The 21,623-nt window shown below is 33.5% G+C and overlaps 2 protein-coding genes and 1 long non-coding RNA gene across 6 annotated transcripts; 1 reads left to right on the top strand and 2 right to left on the bottom strand.

The window, feature by feature from the left end:
• Positions 1 to 2,637: 2,637 nt before the first annotated feature.
• On the top strand, positions 2,638 to 10,711 carry LOC107822150 (protein NRT1/ PTR FAMILY 7.3). The gene is made up of 5 exons (XM_075230507.1): positions 2,638 to 2,849; positions 3,421 to 3,538; positions 8,158 to 8,375; positions 8,763 to 9,322; positions 9,467 to 10,711. The coding sequence occupies exons 1-5, from the start codon at positions 2,823 to 2,825 to the stop codon at positions 10,341 to 10,343; spliced, it is 1,800 nt and encodes a 599-aa protein (XP_075086608.1). The 5' UTR covers positions 2,638 to 2,822; the 3' UTR covers positions 10,344 to 10,711.
• On the bottom strand, positions 9,291 to 13,779 carry LOC142169406 (uncharacterized). Of its 3 annotated transcripts, none has more exons than XR_012699130.1 (4): positions 13,442 to 13,779; positions 11,913 to 12,153; positions 11,654 to 11,734; positions 9,291 to 10,564 (listed from the first exon to the last, which is right to left on the bottom strand). It is a non-coding gene; the product is annotated as an uncharacterized LOC142169406 (long non-coding RNA). The 3 variants fall into 3 exon arrangements; XR_012699132.1 differs by having other exon boundaries at positions 11,659 to 11,734; XR_012699131.1 differs by having other exon boundaries at positions 13,522 to 13,737.
• Positions 13,780 to 15,290: 1,511 nt separating this feature from the next.
• On the bottom strand, positions 15,291 to 21,177 carry LOC107822151 (type I inositol polyphosphate 5-phosphatase 2-like). 2 transcript variants are annotated; one of them, XM_016648654.2, is made up of 11 exons: positions 20,807 to 21,177; positions 20,627 to 20,732; positions 20,450 to 20,536; positions 19,356 to 19,443; positions 19,145 to 19,249; positions 17,606 to 18,398; positions 16,891 to 17,081; positions 16,672 to 16,780; positions 16,285 to 16,433; positions 15,856 to 16,053; positions 15,291 to 15,767 (listed from the first exon to the last, which is right to left on the bottom strand). In XM_016648654.2, exons 1-11 carry the CDS (start codon positions 20,834 to 20,836, stop codon positions 15,764 to 15,766), a joined length of 1,860 nt encoding a protein of 619 aa, XP_016504140.1. In that variant the 5' UTR covers positions 20,837 to 21,177; the 3' UTR covers positions 15,291 to 15,763. The 2 variants fall into 2 exon arrangements, with proteins under 2 accessions (XP_016504140.1, XP_016504141.1); XM_016648655.2 differs by lacking the exon at positions 19,145 to 19,249 and having other exon boundaries at positions 20,807 to 21,081.
• Between the last annotated feature and the right edge of the window lie 446 nt (positions 21,178 to 21,623).

Genomic DNA, 21,623 nt, shown 5'->3' with positions numbered 1-21,623 from the left:
TGGTACTAATTGGTCCAACCCAATAATCTCCAACCCAATAATCCTTTGTTTCCTATTTCTTTCATGTATATTTGGCTCACTATCTACTTTTGTAATATAACTTGTGTCTACTGCTGTCCAATTTCATTTTTGTTTTACACACATACGATTTCTTGCCTTGAAAATTACCCAAGCTGGTAATTGTGTATAGGATTTATAAATCTAAAAAAATCGTAGCCTCATTCTATAAAGTTTAGCAAGTTGCAACATTACATTATTCCAACAGGGAATCAACAAACAATAAAAAGCAAATAAATTGTTTTGCAAACTCGCGTATATATTTTCTTTTATGTGGAACCATCGGTTCCATTTTATTGTTGGTTGCTCAAGATTCTATCATTCTATATATCCAATTTCTGTTGTTAATAAGTGTGTGCATCTTATCCTCTTTTGATTAGAAAAGTTTTCGAATTTTTTCTAGGAGCTGAAAGTCTAGCCCCGTGTATATAAATATATATATATAGACGTTGATGTCGGGACAGCTTGCGCCTCGACTATATTACCAGATACTTGCTACCTTCCCACCAGCACAAGTATTGAGTAACTCTATCAACCAAGACTCAAATACTGAATGGTTAAACCAGAAAAATGAATGGTTACTTAGAAATCATCCGTGATTAAAAAAGCGCTCGCTTCCTCGCTTTAAGCGAGAAGCGATGCGAAGCGACTCAGGTATAAAAAAGCGACCGCTTCCCACTAAAAAGCGAGAAGCAACCAAGCGATGCGATGCGAAGGGAGCGACCACTTCTTTGTTTTTAAAGAGACCCAGGCTATTTAATTAAAAACGAAGTTGTTCTGTCTTTTATTAAACGAACAATAACAACTAGGGTTTTAAAGCAGAGCATCTGAGAGCATTAGACTAGGGTTTTTCTTCTTCAACTTCAACTTCAACTTCAAGTTTTCAACAGCAACAAGTATGTTCTGATTTTCTCTTTTTCTTTCACTATTTCAACGTCCAAATAGCAGCGAAATGTTGGCGAAATTTTTTTTTACCTTCGGTTCTTTCTCAGAATTGATGCCAATCCTTGGGTTCTTCTTTCTCTGCCCAGTTTTTAACAGAGAAAAACTGCCCTTCCTCTAATTTTTATATCCTTTACATTGAAGTATTGAACATTTGCTTACAATTACATGTGTTGTCTATGTAGTATTTATTTTAATTTTTTTTAAAATTCCATTTCACTTCAAAAAAGCGAGCGCTTCGCTTCTCGCTTTAAGCGAAATGAGGGTTGACGTTTTTCCTCGCTTCACGCTCTTCACAACACTGAAAATCATAAACAATCCAAAGGTAAATTTTCTTAAAAACTTTCACGAGTATTTTATCAAAAGGTAATATAAGCATACAACTTCTTTTTTTATTTTCATCTACATGAAAAAAACTATACTGTTTTCAATTAATTATTTTCCAAATCCAAACGCCAGAGATAATTATAAGAAGAAATTAAGCAAGAAGCGGATTAATAATATTCTGGAAAAGGAAGATTTAGCATGCAACTGATGGTTGGCAGAAGGCATCAGTATATATTCCTTTGCTTGGGTGTAATATTTTTTCTAAAGCAGGAGAAGAACAGTAATAAAAATAGAAAAAAGGGGGAAAAGAGAAAAAATATTCTTTGTATTGGCTTGAGTAATAACATGGAATAGTAGTGTTTGCCTAAAATAGGTACATTAAGCTAAATTTACGAATAAGGAAGAATAAAATTGGTTTAGCATATTAGAATGTAGGGATTTTCATCTCAAGCTGTGGCATCAATAACTTTGGCAAAATAAATACATTTTGCTAAAAATATGATACTTCTTAATTAGAAGATAGAGTTTCATGTTGCAGAACAAAGTTATCCCAATGTCATCTAATGAAATTCGATCATTTTGCTGTTAAATGTGTGATTATCTCATCTAAAAGTTAAAGCGATCAGAGAAAGCACACTTATATTTACTTAATTATATCTTCAACACACTCGCTCCTTGTGCGGATTTAATTTAATTATTTTCATGAGCGAAGCATGTGAAAATTCTTTTTTAAGACTCAACTCTGAAACCTTTGGTTACTCTAATACAATATTGAATTGTGTGATCATATCATCTAAAAATTCAACACATTTTTTGGAATCTTATAAGTCTTATAATTTCTCATGATCAATTAAAGCAAGTAAAAGGCGACCGATGCACAAGACATCCCGCGTTCATAAGAGATAATGCTAATACGCTGGGTCCGAAAAAAGACCGCAACCCAAGAGATATGATGCAGATAGGTTATGCTAATGCAAATACTAATTGCTGCTTTCACGGCTCGATCTCGTATCAACTAAAGCAAGTAACGTTAATAAAGTGTCAAAGTTTGTCCAAGGTCTCCAAATCATCATTTAGCATAGCTTCACAATAATCACCATTTGATGTGTCAAATCAACTGAACCAATTTGACAGACAAGAAAGGCATTGAAATGAAGGATATTGAAATATTATATGGGACCCTCAATATTAGGTAATTTGATGTGTTAAATCATTTAAATCACAATACACAAACAAAAAGTAGTCCTATGCTTACGTCCAAAACATCATGTTAAAAATTCGGTTCTATGCCTATTCTTTCTTTTTTCCTTCTAATTTTGTTATCCTTTTAGTCTCTACCATCCACTTAACTCTCTCAAAATTCTATATATACTTTCACTCACTTACATGTACTAGCAACCTCTTAACTTAAATAGTTTTGAGAATACTCATTTCTCCCCTTTCCCTTCGTTTTCTTCAAATCTTTAATTCAAGCAATTACCTTTGAGTCACTAATAATGGCATGCTTGAAACTCTCCAAAGAAGTTAGTACTCACCATCTTTTTTTTTTCTTGATATATTTTTAGAAAGATTGTTAGTTGTATACTATAAGTTTGAGTCTTATATCTTATTCGCGAGAATTTCTATTTTCCGATATTGTTTGTTCTTTAAATGGCTAAACACACCTATCTCACAAATAGAGCCCAAAAAAAGATCATTTGTTCTTTCTACTTCTTAGTGCCTACCACTTACCAATCTTTGGTTCTTTTCTTGAAGACAGAAGGGTAAATGAAGTGCATATCCATTTCTTCTATGCAAATGTTTTCTCATGCAAAGAACTGTATATAAATATAAATTTAACTTATATACACTGTCCGTATAAATAATATTTACTTTATTACATTTTAATATATTATAGTACGTAACTTACTTTATTTTTCAGGTTACTAGCTAATGTCACTTTTATAGAAAGTTATTCGTGTTATTTTTTAAGGGACTTTACGGTACAAAAATTGTCAATATGTAAAAGTTAAACTTAATTAATATAAATAAATGATCTAACACTTCATTAGAGTTCACTAAATTTACTATATATTTTTTTCTTTTGTCTTTTAGGTGAAAATGATGAAAGGGGAAGAAATAGAATGCACCAAGGATGGAACTGTTGATCTTGATGGAAAACCAGCAATCAGAGAAGCAAGTGGAAAATGGGTGGCTGGAATTATGATTCTCCGTAAGCTTTTTTTCCTTTTTTTCTTCCTAAAATTAATCATATTGTAAAAGTCGTAAATTTATCTCCCGAAAAAGAAACGACATAAAATTATGATATCTGCATCTGCTTATCTCTCTTTTGAGTTATATCCAGATTAAGAGTATTATTATTATTTATGATAAGTCACAGTTTTTATACATGGTATATACTGTTAGAATCTACATCAATTAAGTGAATGGGTCATAATCTGCCTATATAGTTTGAATAACTTCACCACGAGTGAAGTACACGAACAATCTTTGGTTTGTTATTTAGGAATTAGTCAATACTTATTTTATTCTGAAAATTTGAAATAAAAATCTTAATTTTGGAATAATTCAGAACATTTATATTATAAAAATTTAAACTGAAAAATTAAAATTCAGAACACATTGACTAATTCCTAAATATCAGCCCTTTAGAGTAACTACCTGGAGATATTTCTACCTTCACCACGTAGATATTCGACTATCCAATATAGAGATATTCGGGTTATATTATTCTAGGTTCAAGATATTCAGTCATGAGAATAAATGTCAGAATCTTATGGTATAAACTACATCGTTTCAGATTATCCTAATTAATTCTCATTTAATTCTTTGTAATGGAAAAACAAATAAAAGAAAGGTTGATAATGGTGGAATAAGGTGAGGTAATAAACGAAGCCACATATCATTTGTTGGGAAGCTAGAAACTGACAAGAGTGTTAAAAGGCCAAAGCCTAACACTTTTCAGAATAACAAAGCCGTGTGTCAAAAAATTCGAGAGCTATTGATTTGGCCTATTTGATAGCTTTCACATATATACAGGTACAAGGTCTTTATCATATAAAGAACCTAGTGGAATGTATGAGATTCTTTCATTTATAATTAAGGGTTACAAGTTTAAATACTGAAAATGATTTTTTTTTAAATAAAAAGCAATTTTTTCCTTTAACACACGGTATGAATTAGCTAAATTTATAGGTAACAAATATCAAATGATTGTACGAAAATTTTCCAAAAAATATAAATAGGTACATTTGGCTCCTCCTAATGGGTAGGGTTTTTGTCTATAATAGCAAATTTTTTGTGGAAGACGAGGAGGGATAAAGAAGTGACGAGAAAAGCATGCACTATTGGGAAAGACATCTTTGGCAATTGGCACATACCTAGGAAATGAAGTGGTGGGGCTACTACGTCATCCTTGACAAAACTCTGCTACTTGGTGGGTGGGTGGGGCAATTATGTGATCTGGACAATCAATTATCCCTAACTTTTTGCCTTCTCATATACTCTCCCCCGTCAATAAATGTTTTTGTTTTTTTTCACATATATTAAAAAATTCACCTTTTAACATTAATTATCAATGAAGTTGATTATATTAACATTTACTATCTCTTCATATAAACACTTCTAACACATACTCCTACATTATTTTACTCCAAGGGCAATATAGGAAAAAAATAATTAATTCATTCTTGAAATCTTAAAAAATCACTTATTTTAGACCACAAAAAAAAAAGCCAAAAAATCACTTATTTTGAACCGGAAGGACTATTTATTTATAGCCCGTTTGGCCAAGCTTTTTTTTGAGCTAAAGTGTTTTTTTGGTCAAAGATTGAAGCTACTCAAAAGTGTTTTTCAAATTAACTAGTCAAACACAAACTGCTTCTCACCAAAAAAAAAATACTTTTGAGTCTGAGAAAAGCCCTTCTCAAAATAAGCTAATTTTAAAAGTTTGATCAAACAGACTATTTATACAATGTACTAGGATGTATATACGACTCCTTTAGATCATAAGATGATAAAAAGTAAGAAAACGATTTTTACAATATCAATAATTCGGACAGGTGAATAGGATAGGTTATGATGCTCCATACTCAAATAGTGGAGATTTACTAAAAAGTATTGCATAAAACATCAAGCAACTCTACTTACTAGAATTAAAATTAATTTTCATTGCGATTCCACGACCTACTCTTTGGTGCTTTTTGTTTCTCTAATAAAGGAAGCTCAATACTTAGGCTTTTACAAAAAGAATGACGGACATGGAGTCCGATCGTCAAGTCATATATTTTTTTTTGTGAATTTAGACGTTGATTTCTTAATATTCTTGTAATAATAAGTATTATAAATCATAATATTTATAGTTAAAAAAAATATTTTAAAAATCGTAATCAAAGAAAATATTAATTGATAGAAACAAGGGCAAAGTTAGTTTATTGCTTACGGTTCAGCATAACCTTTTAGCTTAGCATTTTATATTTGTGTTAAAGAATCCACTTAATATGTACAAATAATTTATTAACTACTTAGTAAACCGCCCTTTTTAAACTCCAAAACCCATAAACTCAAAATTCTAGCTCTGACTCTAAATAAAACTTAATAGAAAAAGGGGACAGATGAGGATTTATATTCACCCACCAGATAAGGGTGCTGATGGGTGTGTGGTAGTCTGGTAGAGATGGTGTATTTACTTGCAAAACAAAATTGCAAGAGTTTCGAAGATAGTATAGAGAATTTGTTTCACGTCATCTCCAACCCTTGCCTCCATTTTCTCCTCCAAAATGGAGTAAAGTTACTCCAACCATTACTCTATTCTTTGCTCCAAAAAAGAATATTCTATTTTATATTCTTCTCTCTCTTCAACATTATTTTATTATCTTTTTGTTTAAATTTTATTTTCTTATTCTATTAAAGAAATTCTATCTTTTTTTTTTTTTCCATATTCATCACATATAATTTATATTCCTTTCTTACATTATAATAAAATTCAGATTAACTACTACATAAATATTCAACTTCCACCTCTCTCTATATGCTCCCATAATTGATCTATTAATGCATTACGAAGTACAATTTTAATGTATTTTCAATTTTCACTTTTCAATTTTAGCAACATCTAATATTTTATATTCGCACCTTTCAATTTTAGCAACATTTATAACTTGTTTGGCCAAGCTTCTCAAGAGGCCAAAAGTGCTTTTTTTCTCAAAAACACTTTTTTTTCCTAACTTGAGGTGTTTGGCCAAGCTTTTTTGGGGGAAAACATATTTTTGGGAAGAAGCATAAACAGTTCCTGAGAAGCAGAAAAAAGTAATTTCTTCCCAAAAGCAGAAGTAGAAACAGTTTTGACTTTTCTTCTTACCAAAAATACCCTTAACAAAATATAGTATATACTAAAATAACCGTTAAACCTAATACTTAGGATATTAATGTATAAATATTTTTTATTATTTTTAGGATAGCTTTCTAATATATAGTGACTTTAGGGGTGAATGCTTTTATATTTATTGAATGATTTTTTATATATTTAACTTATATTAAAAGAATTAAATACTTTTAAATTTTATTTTCATATTTTACTTAAATAAAATAAAAAGATTTAATTATTGCCTGTAATAATAAATTTTTAAGATTATTTATTTACTTATAATATTAACTATTAAGTAAATATATTCATGTCCTTATTCGTAACTTAATACTTAAAAGCACTTTCTGAAAAATTTGGCCAAACACAAATTATTGCTCAAAAGTATTTTTCAGAGTGATTAGCCAAACACATATTGCTTCTCTCAGAAAGTACTTTTTTCAAAAACACTTCTCAAAATAAGCTGATTTCTTCAGCTTGGCCAAACAAGCTATTAATATTTTATATTTGCACCATTCATTTTTTGAGATGATTATATATTTTTGTACAATTATAACTTATAATAAATTAACTTACAATTTTACATAAAAATAATAAATGCACGAAAATTAATTTATCAAAATTATACGCCAAAGTTAAGATATAAAATTAATATTATAAAGATATTATATAAATATAATTAGGTATATATAAAGAGATAAATTAAAAGAATTAAATAATAAAAATAATAATAAAGTAATAGGGAATAGTAATGGAGGATGAATAGTGTCACTCCAAATACTATTCACCCCCATTTTGGCTAAGCCAAATTTCTCCAAAAACTGACTGCATTATGACAAAATGCAGCAGCGTTGGAGATGGCCTCAACATCGAGAAATTGTCATTTTGCATTTAACTAGGAATTCTTGGGTTCATTCAAGAAATAATGAAGTGTCAAATCTAACAGGTAACCTATCAGTCCAACTTTAGATATTGATTGCTTGCTAAAAGTTCACTTGACAAGCCAACCTTCTAGTCTAGCACATGATAATAACCAAGAAAGCAAGTCCTATCATGGGGTGATTGATATGATATAGTGGTTACTATTTAGGTGTGGTCAGTTTCATTATGTCTTAATTAAGAACTTCTATTCCCACTCAATTCCAGAAATGGACTTAACGATAAAGAAAAAGAAGAAAATAAAAGCAGAACTCGTTGCGAAAATAACAAAGGGTGTCTCCATAAATTGATATCTGATGCAATCAATAAAGTTGAACTACGTAAATACATACTTTTGAAAAAGGATAAATTGACAATCAATTTTTCGAATTGGGTTAGGCTTCTACTAATGACCATCATTTCCTTAAGTGCACACTTATCACATATGTTAATCACTATTTCAAGCCAGAAAATTCAACTATCAATTTCACTACAACTTAATTCTTTTGTTTAATTGATATATAGTTTTGGTTTCCATATTGATTATGTAGTGAATCAAGCTTTAGCAACTCTAGCATTTTTTGGAGTTGGAGTGAATTTGGTGTTGTTCTTGACAAGAGTGCTGAAAGAAAACAATGCTGATGCTGCTAATAGTGTTAGCAAATGGACTGGCACAGTCTATATATGCTCCCTTGTTGGTGCTTTTCTTAGTGACTCTTACTGGGGAAGATTCAAAACATGTGCCATTTTTCAAGTCATCTATGTAACTGTAAGTATCCATTACCTCCTATCATACTTCTGTACATATTGAAAAACCAATCAAGAAGATTTAACATTGACTACTACCATCATCCTGCACTAGCGCGATTCCTGCTAATTGTTAGTGTTGATTGTAATCAAAGGCTGATGGAGCCTATGTTTACTTGGTTAAACTAAACTCGGTATTTCCGGAACTATGTGTGTATATCTATACATATATTGAGAAATACTAAAATTTCAACAAAAATTAAATTCTGAACCCCATGATTTCAAAAGTACAAAGGGTCCAATGCTAAGAACCTTAAAGGCGGAACCTATCAAGTTTAAATCTTGAATTCGTCTCAGATTGTAATAGTCCTCGGTCTTGCTCTTACTAAGTTTGGAACATCATTGACAGGGATTGGCATTACTAGCACTAGCATCACAACTCTACTTGCTCAAACCTAAAGGTTGTGGAGATCGAATGACTCTATGTGGAGAACATTCAACCATGGGGATTGGTCTATTCTACATTTCTGTGTACATGATTGCACTAGGATATGGAGGTTATCAGCCAAATATTGCTACCTTCGGGGCCGATCAGTTTGACGAGCAGCATCCGAGGGAGTCTCAATCTAAAGTTGCCTTCTTCAGCTACTTCTACTTGTTCATGAATCTCGGGTCGCTCTTCTCCAACACCATTTTGGACTACTTTGAGGATGAAGGAATGTGGGCTCTTGGTTTTTGGGCATCTGCAGCCTCGGCTTTTGCAGCATTAATGCTCTTTCTTGGAGGCACTGCAAGGTACAGACACTTCAAGTCTAGTGGCAATCCTCTAACAAGGTTTGCTCAAGTTTTAGTTGCAGCAACAAAGAAGAGTAGAGTGGAAACACCAGAAAATGAAGATGACTTCTACCAAGGGGAAGACGACGACAACACAACTGGTGGTAGAAAAATGCTACACACCCACGGTTTCAAGTAAGCAGAAATACACTTAGGAGTTCAATCCACTATGTCTACAAATATCTCAAATTTATGACCTGACTCTGTCATTCGTTTATCATTGATGACTAGTCTATTTGCCATTCTATAATGCACTAAACTAGATTTTTCATGTTGCAGATTCTTGGACAGAGCAGCTGTGGTGACATCAAGGGAACTTGACGACCAGAAGCAGAGCGATCACAACCCGTGGCGCCTCTGTCCTATTTCACAAGTTGAGGAGGTTAAATGCATTTTGAGACTGCTGCCAATTTGGCTATGTACCATTATCTACTCTGTAGTTTTCACACAAATGGCCTCGCTCTTTGTCGAGCAAGGCGATGCCATGAAAACTACGATAGCAAACTTCAGGATTCCAGCTGCAAGCATGTCTACCTTTGACATCCTTAGTGTAGCAGGCGTCATATTTCTCAACCGCAGAGTTCTTAATCCACTAGTCAGTAGGTTTAAAAAGTGCAAGGGTGATCATACTGGGCTAACTGAACTTCAAAGGATGGGTATTGGACTAGTCATAGCAGTGATGGCTATGCTTTCTGCAGGAATTGTGGAGTGCTACAGGCTAAAGTATGCTAGTAATGACTGCAAAAACTGTGAAGGCTCAAGCTCTCTTAATATCTTCTGGCAAGTCCCTCAATATGCTTTTATAGGAGCTTCAGAAGTATTCATGTATGTAGGCCAATTGGAATTCTTCAATGCACAAGCACCCGATGGACTTAAAAGCTTTGGAAGTGCACTATGCATGACATCGATATCATTAGGGAACTATGTGAGTAGCTTACTTGTGAGCGTAGTGATGAAAATATCAGCAACTGACAACATGCCGGGATGGATACCAGGAAACCTTAACAAAGGTCATTTAGACAGATTCTATTTTCTATTAGCTGGTTTGACATTAATAGATTTGGTTGCCTATATTGCATGTGCTAAGTGGTACAAGAATATTAAGCATAGCGAAAAGATTCAGGAACACGAGGAAGATGACAAGTGTGAAGTCTAACATACCTGATATGGATCTTACTTTAGGGATGTTTGCCAGAGACATATAAATAAGAGGAAGATATGCTGTCACTGCAACATTTTGTCTAGATTTTCTGCTTGGTATTTGGATTTTCTTCCTCTCAACGCTCCAAACTCAGTCAACTCAAAATACTCAGCTCTGCAGAATTCTTCAGGGAGCTGAACTCCTCTTAATGTCTATGTCATCCTTTCTCCTTGTTGCTGCATTTGTTCGCTCTGTCATATTAGTTTTACAATTGACAAGCATATTGGATTGTAAATGAATTGGCTTTTCCTGTAACCAAGAAACTGTTGAACAATATTGATGTACCCTAAAAGATTTGTGTCTGAAAAGATCTCTTTATTTAACATGCAATTCAGAGCTAGAAAAGCCAGTATCCACCTTAATAAAAAAAAATTGCATGGTATGTTTGGGTAAGATGGACACAAATACTATATCTGTAAATCCTATTGCCAACAAAGTGCATAAAGAAATTCTATTTGATTTTCTAAATGGCTGGAGCATAAGGTTAGATGGCTGTACATATAGAAATCTCAAGAGCTCTTTTTTTCAGCAGAAGCATTTTCATCACAAAATAAGTTCCACAAAGAACATGAAATTATTTACTAGTTGCAAAATATGACTATCCCAAGAGGATTCATGTCATCAAACAGAATGCATGTTCTGAGGAAAAGAAACACAAGATTAGAAACTAAACCAAAAAGGCTTTTATATTGTTTTGCTTTATCTATGATGTTGATGTATTCTTTTCGAGGTCTGGTAAACCAAGAAAATTGATAAGGAACTGGGATGATGATGACTAGAAATGGTGAAATCTGAACGATAATGCAACATGAAGATATTCAACTACAACCTTTCGCCCACAGGAAAGTTAGAAAGATAATACAGCAGCAGAATTACAAGCAATTTCGGAAAGTAGAGAATGTGAAGTATCTTGCCACTGATTTGTCCAATGAAGCATTTAGGGTTCATGATTCCCCAGGTCTCTAAAACTTAATAAGAAAATATTCTCACAGCTGAGAAGGAAGCCAAATTAGACTTGAACCATGGACAACTGTTTCCACATTGTAGAAAACACTCTTTGATGCACCAACCAAAATGATATAACAATTCTAAGAACAAGACTCTATAATCGAAAACTTTCTACTCTTAAGGAATTTCTATATTTCATCACAGAAGGAATAAGTTAGAGCTAAAAAGCAACTGTGTTTAGGAAAAAATGACAAATGCAGATTACTCAACCTGATTTCAATTTAAATAAACGGTTACAGCATAAATCAACTTTGAACCTTACAAACTTGTGTATGGTGCAGATTTTCTACGCCAGTTGGTTGTGCTCCACTTTGGATAAGAGTGACATAGCTTTTAATCTACAAAATGCAGGAAACAAAAAGATTATCCATGTGTATTGAAGTGTATAAAAAATAACGCAGGTCAGACACAAGATTAAAAATGTGATATAGATTATCCAAGGGTATTGAAGTGTAACAAAAATAGTTCAGGTTACAAACATCAGGCACAAGATTAAAAAGGAGAAGTATCACGAACCAATAAAAGCTTGAGAGCTCAAGAAACGGCCTCCTCGGGATCATCTGAAAACTCCATATTAGTTGTTCCTCTTTTTCTGTTCTCATGGATAACCAAAGAGGACATATACACTAGGAGGCACCATGAAATGCAGTTATCCAAGGCACTTCCATCAATGATAGACAAATGCCCCAAAGTTATCCACCTTCCATCATCGTGTAAATAATTGACTTTTGTATCAGCCTGCTCTCCTTTTTCCATTCTACAGTAACAAAGAATATCCAACTTGAGAGTTAATGAATATGTAAATGATTACTAGCAAGTGCAGTTGATGTACTCATGCTTTTCCACACATCACTAGGTGGAACTGAAACAATGGTGTTTCTAATATCAATAGCCCCAAAAGATTAACTCAAAGCAATATCAAAACATTCATAGTGGCAGACCTTTTTGTTTAATTCAAATTTATTTCTCCTCCTTTCTTTTTAGATCAAGAGTTAAACATAAGAAATTGCATGTGATTCAGATAGCTGTCAATGGCAGGATAGTCTAAAATCTAAATTATTCTCACATTTCACTATTTTTCTTAAAAGTGTTGCATAAGTTGTACAGAGCAAAATCTATTTTCTCATACCCATTCTCATTTCATGCCAATTAACCTAACATATAATAAAGTTCATATCTCTCCCAATATATTAAGTAATTTTAATCAAGTTCTTTCACATTCTATTATCGCGCTCTTCATGCGCCAAAAATTTACACTTCTATAAACATGCTGAATTTCACTGGATATATCAATAGCATAATCTGATGCAGAGCAGCACACACATACAGATATGAACTTTATGCGTTTGGACTTGGAATTCTACGACATTCCATCTAATGCATTGGGTTCGTTATCTATTATTTGTACTTATATAGCGGATTTTTAACACATATACAGGGTCTAAGCATTTTACTCACTGGATCCGCCCCTGCATGCATACACTGATATACAACCTGAACAGGTACGAAACTCAAAAAGGCTTCATGTAATGTATGACAATATATGAAAACTAAGCATCAAATATTCCTTTTCCCTAAAATATTTGGCTTTTTATTATTATTATTTTTTTCTTTCCTAGATTCAAACTAGGCAAAATTTACAAAATTTCATAAAATATAGTTTCCACACAAAATTAATATGGAGAAATGCAACTTGTTACTACTATTTTAATTTTGAAAATACGAAATTTATCTTGTCCGTCTTGACTTGAAAGTTAATCAAATTGATTCTCAATTAGATAATATATGAACGTTAAGCATCAAATATATTCCTTTGTCGCAATTTTTTTTTGCTTTCCTGGATTCAAACTAGGTGAAATTTAACAAAATGATGCTTCGTGCCAAATTTATAAGGAGAAATGCAACTTATACTACTTTAATTTTGAAAATATGAAATTTATCCAGTTCCGCTTGGCTCAACAGTAATCAAATTGACTCTCAATAAAGGGGGGGGAAACCAAACAAATGAGAAGACGATTGTAGAAGTTGATAATAAAACAGCTTACACATGTTACAGGTGCATTGAGCATATTATTAACATCAATTTGCTCGGGGAATTTAACGGTCATTATTTGATTCCGACTACCTTGTTTCCGGCGGCTATAATCGGAAAATACACAACATTTCACCGACGTTCTTCGCCGGAACAAGACGATTTGACGCCTCGAATTTCAAAGCGTGTATTCCTGTAGGAAAATCTAGCATGTCGCCATTGGAGAAGTAACAGTAATATAAGAAAACAACGTTTTTTTCAATCATGGAGAATAGCTGAGAATTGTAGCTTTTATGTGTGGTGAATCACGAAAAACGGGAGGAAACGAGAGGGCGGAAATGCACCGTTAGTCACTAATATTAAATTTTTTTACTCTGTCACTGTCTAATGTATATGCTAAGGGACTAAAATATCTCTCTGCGGCATATTGTGTAAATATTAAGGATATGGTGTTTCTAATTTCATGAATGCAATAAAATATTATGTATTTGTATCTTCCGTTGTTAAATTTTAGGATATCATATCCTTAACTTTATATGTGCAATATAAATATTAAGAACATGGCGTCCTTAACTTCATGTGTACAGTGTAAATGTTAATGACATAATGTCTTTAACTTGTATTTATACCATCTGTTGTTTAACTTTAGGACCTCATGTACTTAGCTTCGTATGTGCAATGTAAATGTTAAGAACATGGTGTCATTAACTTTATGTATGCAGTGTAAATGTTAAGGACATAATGTCCTTAACTTTATGAGTGTTGTGTGAGGACATGATGTCCTTAACTTAATCAATATTGTGTAAATATTAATGACAAATTGTCCTGTATTTATACTTTCCGTTACTAAACTTTAAGACATCATATCATTAACTTCATATGCGCAGTGTAAATATCAAGGACATGGCGTCCTTAACTTCATGTGTGCAATGTAAATGTTAAGGACATCGTGTCCTTAATATTTACACAACACTCATGAAAAAAGGATAAAAATATCTTTTCGTATTAATTTTAGTAGAGTAGTGACTATTTTTGTTCAATATTAAAAGTACCGGATAAAGACTAAATATCATGTTTTTAGCGGATATCCCACGCCATTTCTACAACGAGGGGAGAGCGAGTTACAAGAGCTTTTGCAGTTAATGGGCTAGAAAACTGATATTTGGGAATGCTGATTATTGAGAAATGACAAATTGACAATCATTTTGACGAGGGTTGCACAAATAGGACACTTCAGGTACAACTCTTAGATTTTTTTATCCCGCTCTACTCATGGATAGAATTTTAAATTTAATAAGTGTTATCTTTCGCTTGTCCCATGGTAACATTTTTGAATTTTGATCTTAAAGGTCTGCACACGGAGTAAGCAGGGGTCAAAAAATTAAGGTCATCCATTTTCAAGACTATTGAATGTAATTTCATGTTAGTCGAGTGTGCAATATGGGGGCAAGTGCATATATAGCCAATTTTGGAACCCCCGTCAAGGCATAACAGAAGTTTATAAATTTTGTAAGTTTAGCTATTCAATATACAATTTTCAACATGAATGATCAAAGTTGTACAATTCACGTCTGAAGTTATAAATTTTGCCTAAGTTAGGCATATTAAAACTTTTTAAGGACATTTTATGAAGTGAATTCCAGTTAAACATCGAATGTAATACTTAGGTTTTAACTTCTAATTTGCCACAATAACCATCCTATCTAACAAAAATGCATGCTTCATTACTTGTAAGTTGTATCTTAAGAGAATTTGTCCTCTTTATTCTTTTTTTTTTTCTTGGAACTGAAAACTTAATAAAGCTTTGAATTGTACACTAGAATAAAAGCTTTTCACTATGAAAACACCAACTCATGAGTCAGTGAATGGAATACTATGAACTTGTATTCAGTTAGCATTTATATTACAAAACTTTGAAATGTGTATCAAGAAATAATATTTCATAATTTACAAAACCATACAAAAATACCATCTTTCTGGCAGGGAAATTTAGGAAACAAAAGAAGAAAAAAGAAACTAAATTCACAGTAAGGAAAACCAGGTTATAAAAATACAGTTAGGATGTCAAAGACCCAATACAAGGGAAAATTCACTCAAAATTATGTCAAAAAAATTCTAATTACAAAACATTAAACACACTGTACTGGTGCCAAATCTTCATTGCTCAAGTATATGTATGTATGACATTGGTCTCCTGTCTTATAACCTTTAACTTAACAGGATTCTGGAATGATTTGCAGGTCGTCCTACAAGATATTCTGAGTCCCCCGACACTAGATCTTGGATTCGCCTCTGCCTTGAAGTACATATGAACGCGACGCTTCATTTCTGATTCCTAACTGAAAACACCAAAAACAATTTGTGTTATTACTACTGAATTACTGTCATGTTTGATGACTACTTATTTGAAGAAGCTTTAAGTCTTACTCCTCACTATCTAGTAGAATTTCAGGATGTACAGCGGCGCTGTTAACATTGAGGACTCTCTGGAGTTTTCGGTGATCAAATATTTCAACTTCTACTGAAAACATTGAACTTACAGGCCGATGATCAGATAGTCTTATTTCCGCTCTCTTGTAAAAGAGTTGTTTTATACCTTTCCCTAACCACAGTATACGGTCACACCTGCACGATATTAAGAAAATAATCATTTCAATATGCAGAAGGGGAGCCTTGGAGCAACGGTAAAGTTATCTCCGTGTGACCTATAGGTCATGGGTTCGAACCGTGGAATCAACCACTAATGCTTGCATCAGGGTTGGCTGTTGGGGTGCAGCCCTTTTAATCATTTCAATGTGCATTATCAAAATATGCAGAAAGATCATGCTTTGTCCATTTAAAGAGAATTTCACTTACCAAGCCGGTGATCTCTTCTTCTCCCCTTCTCTTGGAGTCTCTCCTACATATCTATCAGTGTTGATTTCATATTTATATGTTGGTGCAAAGTTAATCACTCCTTCCTTCCAACCGGCAAAAACACGGCCACCTCGGAGTTCTTTGGCTAGCTGCAAATGAGATAAATATATGATATTAGAGCTTAAGTTATATACATTGACGCAGTATTAGTCCAATTAACTTAACCTGTTTTTGCTTGTTACTACTCCATTTTCTAAGTTACCATATCATGTTAAGTAGTCAACTTAACCTGATAGTGTAAAAATTTCCTTATTTGATGAAGTTCCAATTGGAAGATCTTGTATAAACAAACAAAGAGTCGAACCAAATCTTAGTGATGAGTCTCACCTCGTCGTAGTTGAGAAGTTCATCCCATTGCTTTCTGGCGACAAGCTTTCGTACCTCAGCATCCAACATATTGATTCGATAATTCAAATCTCCTAACCAGAATATCTGACTGATTACAGTATAGGAAAGTGTATGTATTATATATATGCTGCATAACTTATTTAAAATTAGAACATACAGCTCAAACATATACGTCAAAGTATCCGATCTAATACTTACTCATGAGATGGAATTGTTTGTGGTTGATCTGCATCTGTGTCGAATACAGATGAGAAATGCGTGCGCCTCATAATCTCATAGACATCAGAATTACGCCTTTGATCAGCGCCATCCTTTCGACCAGAAGTTAAATGTGAACAAACAAAGCATAGCCTTGACTGGAATAGTGACATACTCACAGAAACAGATCCCTGTATAGCGCCATCGATTAGTTAGATTTAGGTTTCATGTACAGACAATAGGTTCAATTTGCTTATGGAGCTGCATAGGTCAAAGGTCTATATATCCAAAAAGAAGAATGTGCAGACAAAAAGTAATCCAAACAAAGACAAAAAAAATGTTAGGTGATTTCTTCCCATATGCCTAAATCTTGGTCGGCAGAATTGCCCCGTACATGTGTGGGTGGAATGTAGCAGTTACTCGGTGGAATAGTCGAGGTACGCTCAAACTGGCTTGCACAACCATTATTATAAAAAGAATGTAGAGACAAGAATAAAGGGGGAATAAATCCCTCTAAAGTTCAAATGTCTTTTTTCTATAACAGTGGTGTTCAGTACCCTAACTATTCCATTCGATACGTGCTAATTCCATTAGCACATGTATCGAATAATTCTGTTTCAAATGTTTTTTTAACTTCAATATTTCACTTTCTACAACTAGTGAATGCTGATATTTGATTCAATGAAAATCTTAAGCATGAAGGAAAAAGCAATACCTTGTTGCCCATGTATCCCATTAGACCGACTCCAACGGAGGAGACTTGCAAGTTGTTTATGTGCCTTCTCAACCTTCTGCGGACCCAAACGGATACATATATCCCAACCATTTGCTTACTAACAATACGAATATACCTTGGACGTGAATTCACCTCATGTTTTAGAAGCGAACTTTCATCTTCGAACTCTGTGAATCCTTCGAAGAAATCATTTTCCTCTTCAGAAAATTGATCAGAGCCATCAGAAAGTGCATCAAGTACTTCAGGCTCCTCTTGTTGATTCATAAAAAGCAATCCTAAGTTTCCGGAACTTTGGTGCCCTCTTTTTAACCTGCTACCATCTAATCCAATATCCTGATTGCTAAAAGCAAGAGCACAGCTGCTCGATACTCGCCTCAAGTTAAAAGTTGAAGACAGAACTTGAGGCGTTGCATCGAGTGAACGTTCAGGCCAATCCAATCTACTATCACAATCAATCCCATATATTCTCTTTAATTGCAGGTTCTTCCTCAGATTGATCATATTATTTTCAGCAAAGCGAGTGGTGTCCATCGACGCCTCTTCAATTATGTCTAGAGCAGTAGTAGTAGTTACAACATCAGCAACTATATCAGCCGCAGGTGATGTTCTTAACACTGGAGAGGGTGGAGCACTGTAACTCTTGAGCTTAGCTTCAGGTTCCATTGTTGTTTGGTTTAATGTTCTGCGAATGATCGCCTCCCATTTTGGAATTGGCCTTCTATTTTCTGCTCCCAGTACATTTCCAGCATTTAAAGGAACTACCTCTTGGAAGCTGTAAAGGGAAGATACAAATCGCGCTATAAAACTCAATCGTATAACATAACTCTTAGCGACTAAATGTTTAGGCTATCGGAAAGCTACTCTATGCAAGACAACCAGATAAATTAACAAGCGAAAACAGAAATGAACATTTGTTTCTTTTGCTAGATACATATGCAGCTTTGAGACTAAGCTTTAACTTTGTTTGGTTTTCGAGCAAACACGAAATGGACTTTAACTAAGTTAAAAGTTCTCAAGAGCAATATATTTTTTCGCTGTTTGTTTAGCTGATTTAGCACCAAAAGATCCCTCGGCTAGACAAAAAGGTAAGCGCACAGGCAAAAAGGGGACGGGAAAAATCATCACGGAGAAACATAAGAAAATTGCACGAGATTATAAGATCGATGTTGCGAATCCATGACTTCCCTATATGACAGATTTAGTGGTGGAACCAGGAATTCTAACAAGGGGAGGGGATTCAGAAAAATGCAAAAATACCACACCTATGATTTAAACATGCGATCTAAAGAAATTTTTGAGCCACCTTTGTCCCTACACTAGAAGCTTCCTTTATGTCAAGGGGAGTCAAAAAAATTTATATATGCAAAATAAATTGTAGTATTTTTCGATTAAGGGGATTCAGTTGAAACCCCTTGGAACATATAGTTCCGGCCCTGGATGTATTTCATATCGGTAAAGGCAAAGAGGAAGAGTGATATACAAATTGATCGAAAATTGCCAAATTTATAGAACATTTACCCAAGAATATATATATCAGCTGGTTCATTCATACAAAGCCACTCATCAATCTCAAGATCCTCATCTGGAAGTCTACCAGCAACATTCCAAGTTCCTATAGTAACTCTGAGGAAAATCGGAGCATATGTAAATCTCCAATGGAAGGAAATTCTTATAAATGGATCCTAGTATCACAAAAGCAAATCAAATTGAACTGAATTTAAAGCCAAACCTCACTTCTTTTGTATTAATGTATTGAACTCTCAGAGTTTCTGATTTCCCTCTCCTATGTCTTGATGAATACTTGGTTGAAGTTTTCCCTGAGTATTCAAATCAAATAGTCAACATAGTTTAAATTCAAGCTTAGTTGAAATTGACATATGTGGGCTGTGACCTATTATGATTCAACCTTTTCTTAATTTGCATATCTTGAAAATAGAATAGTTGAAATAATAAAGGGACAAATAGAACTATATTAAGTGTATGTCCATGCATAAGGTAGCACCATATGAAAATAGCCTCATCAATATGAAAAGAATATGGTCTCCTTGTCTATGTTGTTTGGACTCTCCAAAAATATCGCCAGACGCGTGTCGAATCACCCAAACTAGTACAACTTTGGAAGATCCGACACGGGTGCAGTAGCACTTTTGAAGAGTCCGTGCAATATAGATCCTGATACTTTACACATAATTGAAATTTGAAGAGGCATCCACAATAGTGGTTATTTTTCAAAGCAGAAAACTCTTCTCTTTTTATTAGAGTGATGTCCGGGCAGACATGTAAACTGTTCCACCAGTACCTTCCATTAGCAAAGGTGCCAAGTAAAAATGTCGACCAAAGCTTAGGCAGATAGAAAGAAATGACCTAGCGTTGTTTTTAGCCGAAATAATTTTTTAACTTCTTATCCTATGCAAAATTAGGCACGATCTTGAAATTCAGAAAAATCAAAAACTTGATTGTACAGACTCCATATGTGTAAACGCATGGTGATTTCTTCGTATCTGCCTAAGTCTTGGTGCGAAAAGTTACCCAATACTTGACTAGTATAAGGTAGCAGGTACCTAGGTACAGTGGCTCTGCCACCTTATATAAAGGGGTGTCAAATGACACCCCTTCGCGAAAAAAATACACTGTGTACATAGGTAAAAAAATAAATTTATATATATGTATACTATGTATTGACTCCCCTTAATTTTCTGGTATGTTTAATTTTATATATTTTGATACTCTTTAATAAAATTTTTGACTCCGCCACTGTCTAGGTAGAATAGTCGAGGTGTGCAAAAGCTGCCCAAAACACTGAAACAGTATTTCAAGAAGTACCTGAAGTTTGAGGCTGGCATTCATTAAGCTTCCCTTGTGTTCTACAAAAATGATCTTCATGCACCCTTTCATCTTTAAGTGAACATGCTGGAAAATATCCAAAAATAGAAACTAATCAAACACTTGAAATAAAAACCAAGAAACAAAATTTTAGGATTATAGACAAAAATCCCATACCATCATCTTCACTCTCTGTTTCAGTATCAACTTCATCTTCACTAAAATCATAAAGCTTAGGCTGAATATTTAACCATTTCTTCATCACAATTGAAGGCCAAAATGCCTACAACCAAAACAAATCCCTCTTCAATCTCCTTAAATAACAAATTAATGACTATAGTATATAATAAAACATACCTCTGATCTTTTTCCTCTTCTGGTTTTCATTTTTTACAGAACAAAAAAAGTTGTAAACTTTAGAAATTAATGAAGCTCAAGAAACAATAAATGCTAGTAAATGTCACAAAGGTTTAAGACTTTTTGCCAGTTTTCTTGGAGTTTGATATGTATTTAAGGGTCTTATAAAACCCCCTTAAGCAAACAAGTTGCTAACTACAAAGAAGATTCTTAAAAAAAACCAAATGGAAAAGACAGAAAAAAGTTATGGCCAAGCTTAACAGACATCCATTTTCTCAACTTGCATATGTAAAAAGAAAAAAAAAAGGAAGGAATTTTTTTTTAAGGGTCCCAAAGTTTGGTCCTTGTATGAAAAAACAAAAGATGTGATATTGCTGAAGTTCCATGTACACACAAAGAAAAAGCATATAAAAATAGGACAAGTCATTTTCTATGTTTAACAACTTTTTAGTACTAAATTCAACTGATGGATATATGCCTAGTGGGCTAACATAAGCTGTTGACACCAATAGTTAGGAAAGATTTGTACTTTTGTACTAATAATTTATTTTAAAAATCCACATGCAAAAGCTGGTTATAGCATGATTTAATTTAATTTAAAAACTAAAAAGACAACAGGTGACAAAGTCCAAGAATCACATATTAATGGAATATTCAGAAAGATTAGGATCTAGTAAAAGTAATTATTCACTTGATTAATTAAGGCCAACATTCACTGTTAGGTGAACAAATCTTGGTTAGCTGGCAAGTGCCAACCCTTCTTCCCCACCTCCACAGTCTCCTCTTCTTTTTTTTTCTTTTTTTATATAATTTATGG

This window comes from Nicotiana tabacum, chromosome 15 (genome assembly GCF_000715075.1).
Source record: "Nicotiana tabacum cultivar K326 chromosome 15, ASM71507v2, whole genome shotgun sequence".
Lineage (NCBI taxonomy): Eukaryota > Viridiplantae > Streptophyta > Magnoliopsida > Solanales > Solanaceae > Nicotiana > Nicotiana tabacum.
The sequence above is the reverse complement of the archived record's forward strand: the minus strand, read 5'-3'. Positions and strand labels throughout refer to the sequence as shown.

Coding starts and splice junctions, on each gene's coding strand:
- LOC107822150 (XM_075230507.1), top strand. CDS start 2,823: ATGGCATGCTTGAAACTCTCCAAAGAA. Junction 3,539..8,157: donor GGCTGGAATTATGATTCTCC/GTAAGCTTTTTT, acceptor TTGATTATGTAG/TGAATCAAGCTTTAGCAACT. Junction 9,323..9,466: donor CTACACACCCACGGTTTCAA/GTAAGCAGAAAT, acceptor TTCATGTTGCAG/ATTCTTGGACAGAGCAGCTG.
- LOC107822151 (XM_016648654.2), bottom strand. CDS start 20,836: ATGAAAACCAGAAGAGGAAAAAGATCAGAG. Junction 19,444..20,449: donor ATGCCAGCCTCAAACTTCAG/GTACTTCTTGAA, acceptor TTGAATACTCAG/GGAAAACTTCAACCAAGTAT. Junction 16,434..16,671: donor AACTTCTCAACTACGACGAG/GTGAGACTCATC, acceptor TCTCATTTGCAG/CTAGCCAAAGAACTCCGAGG.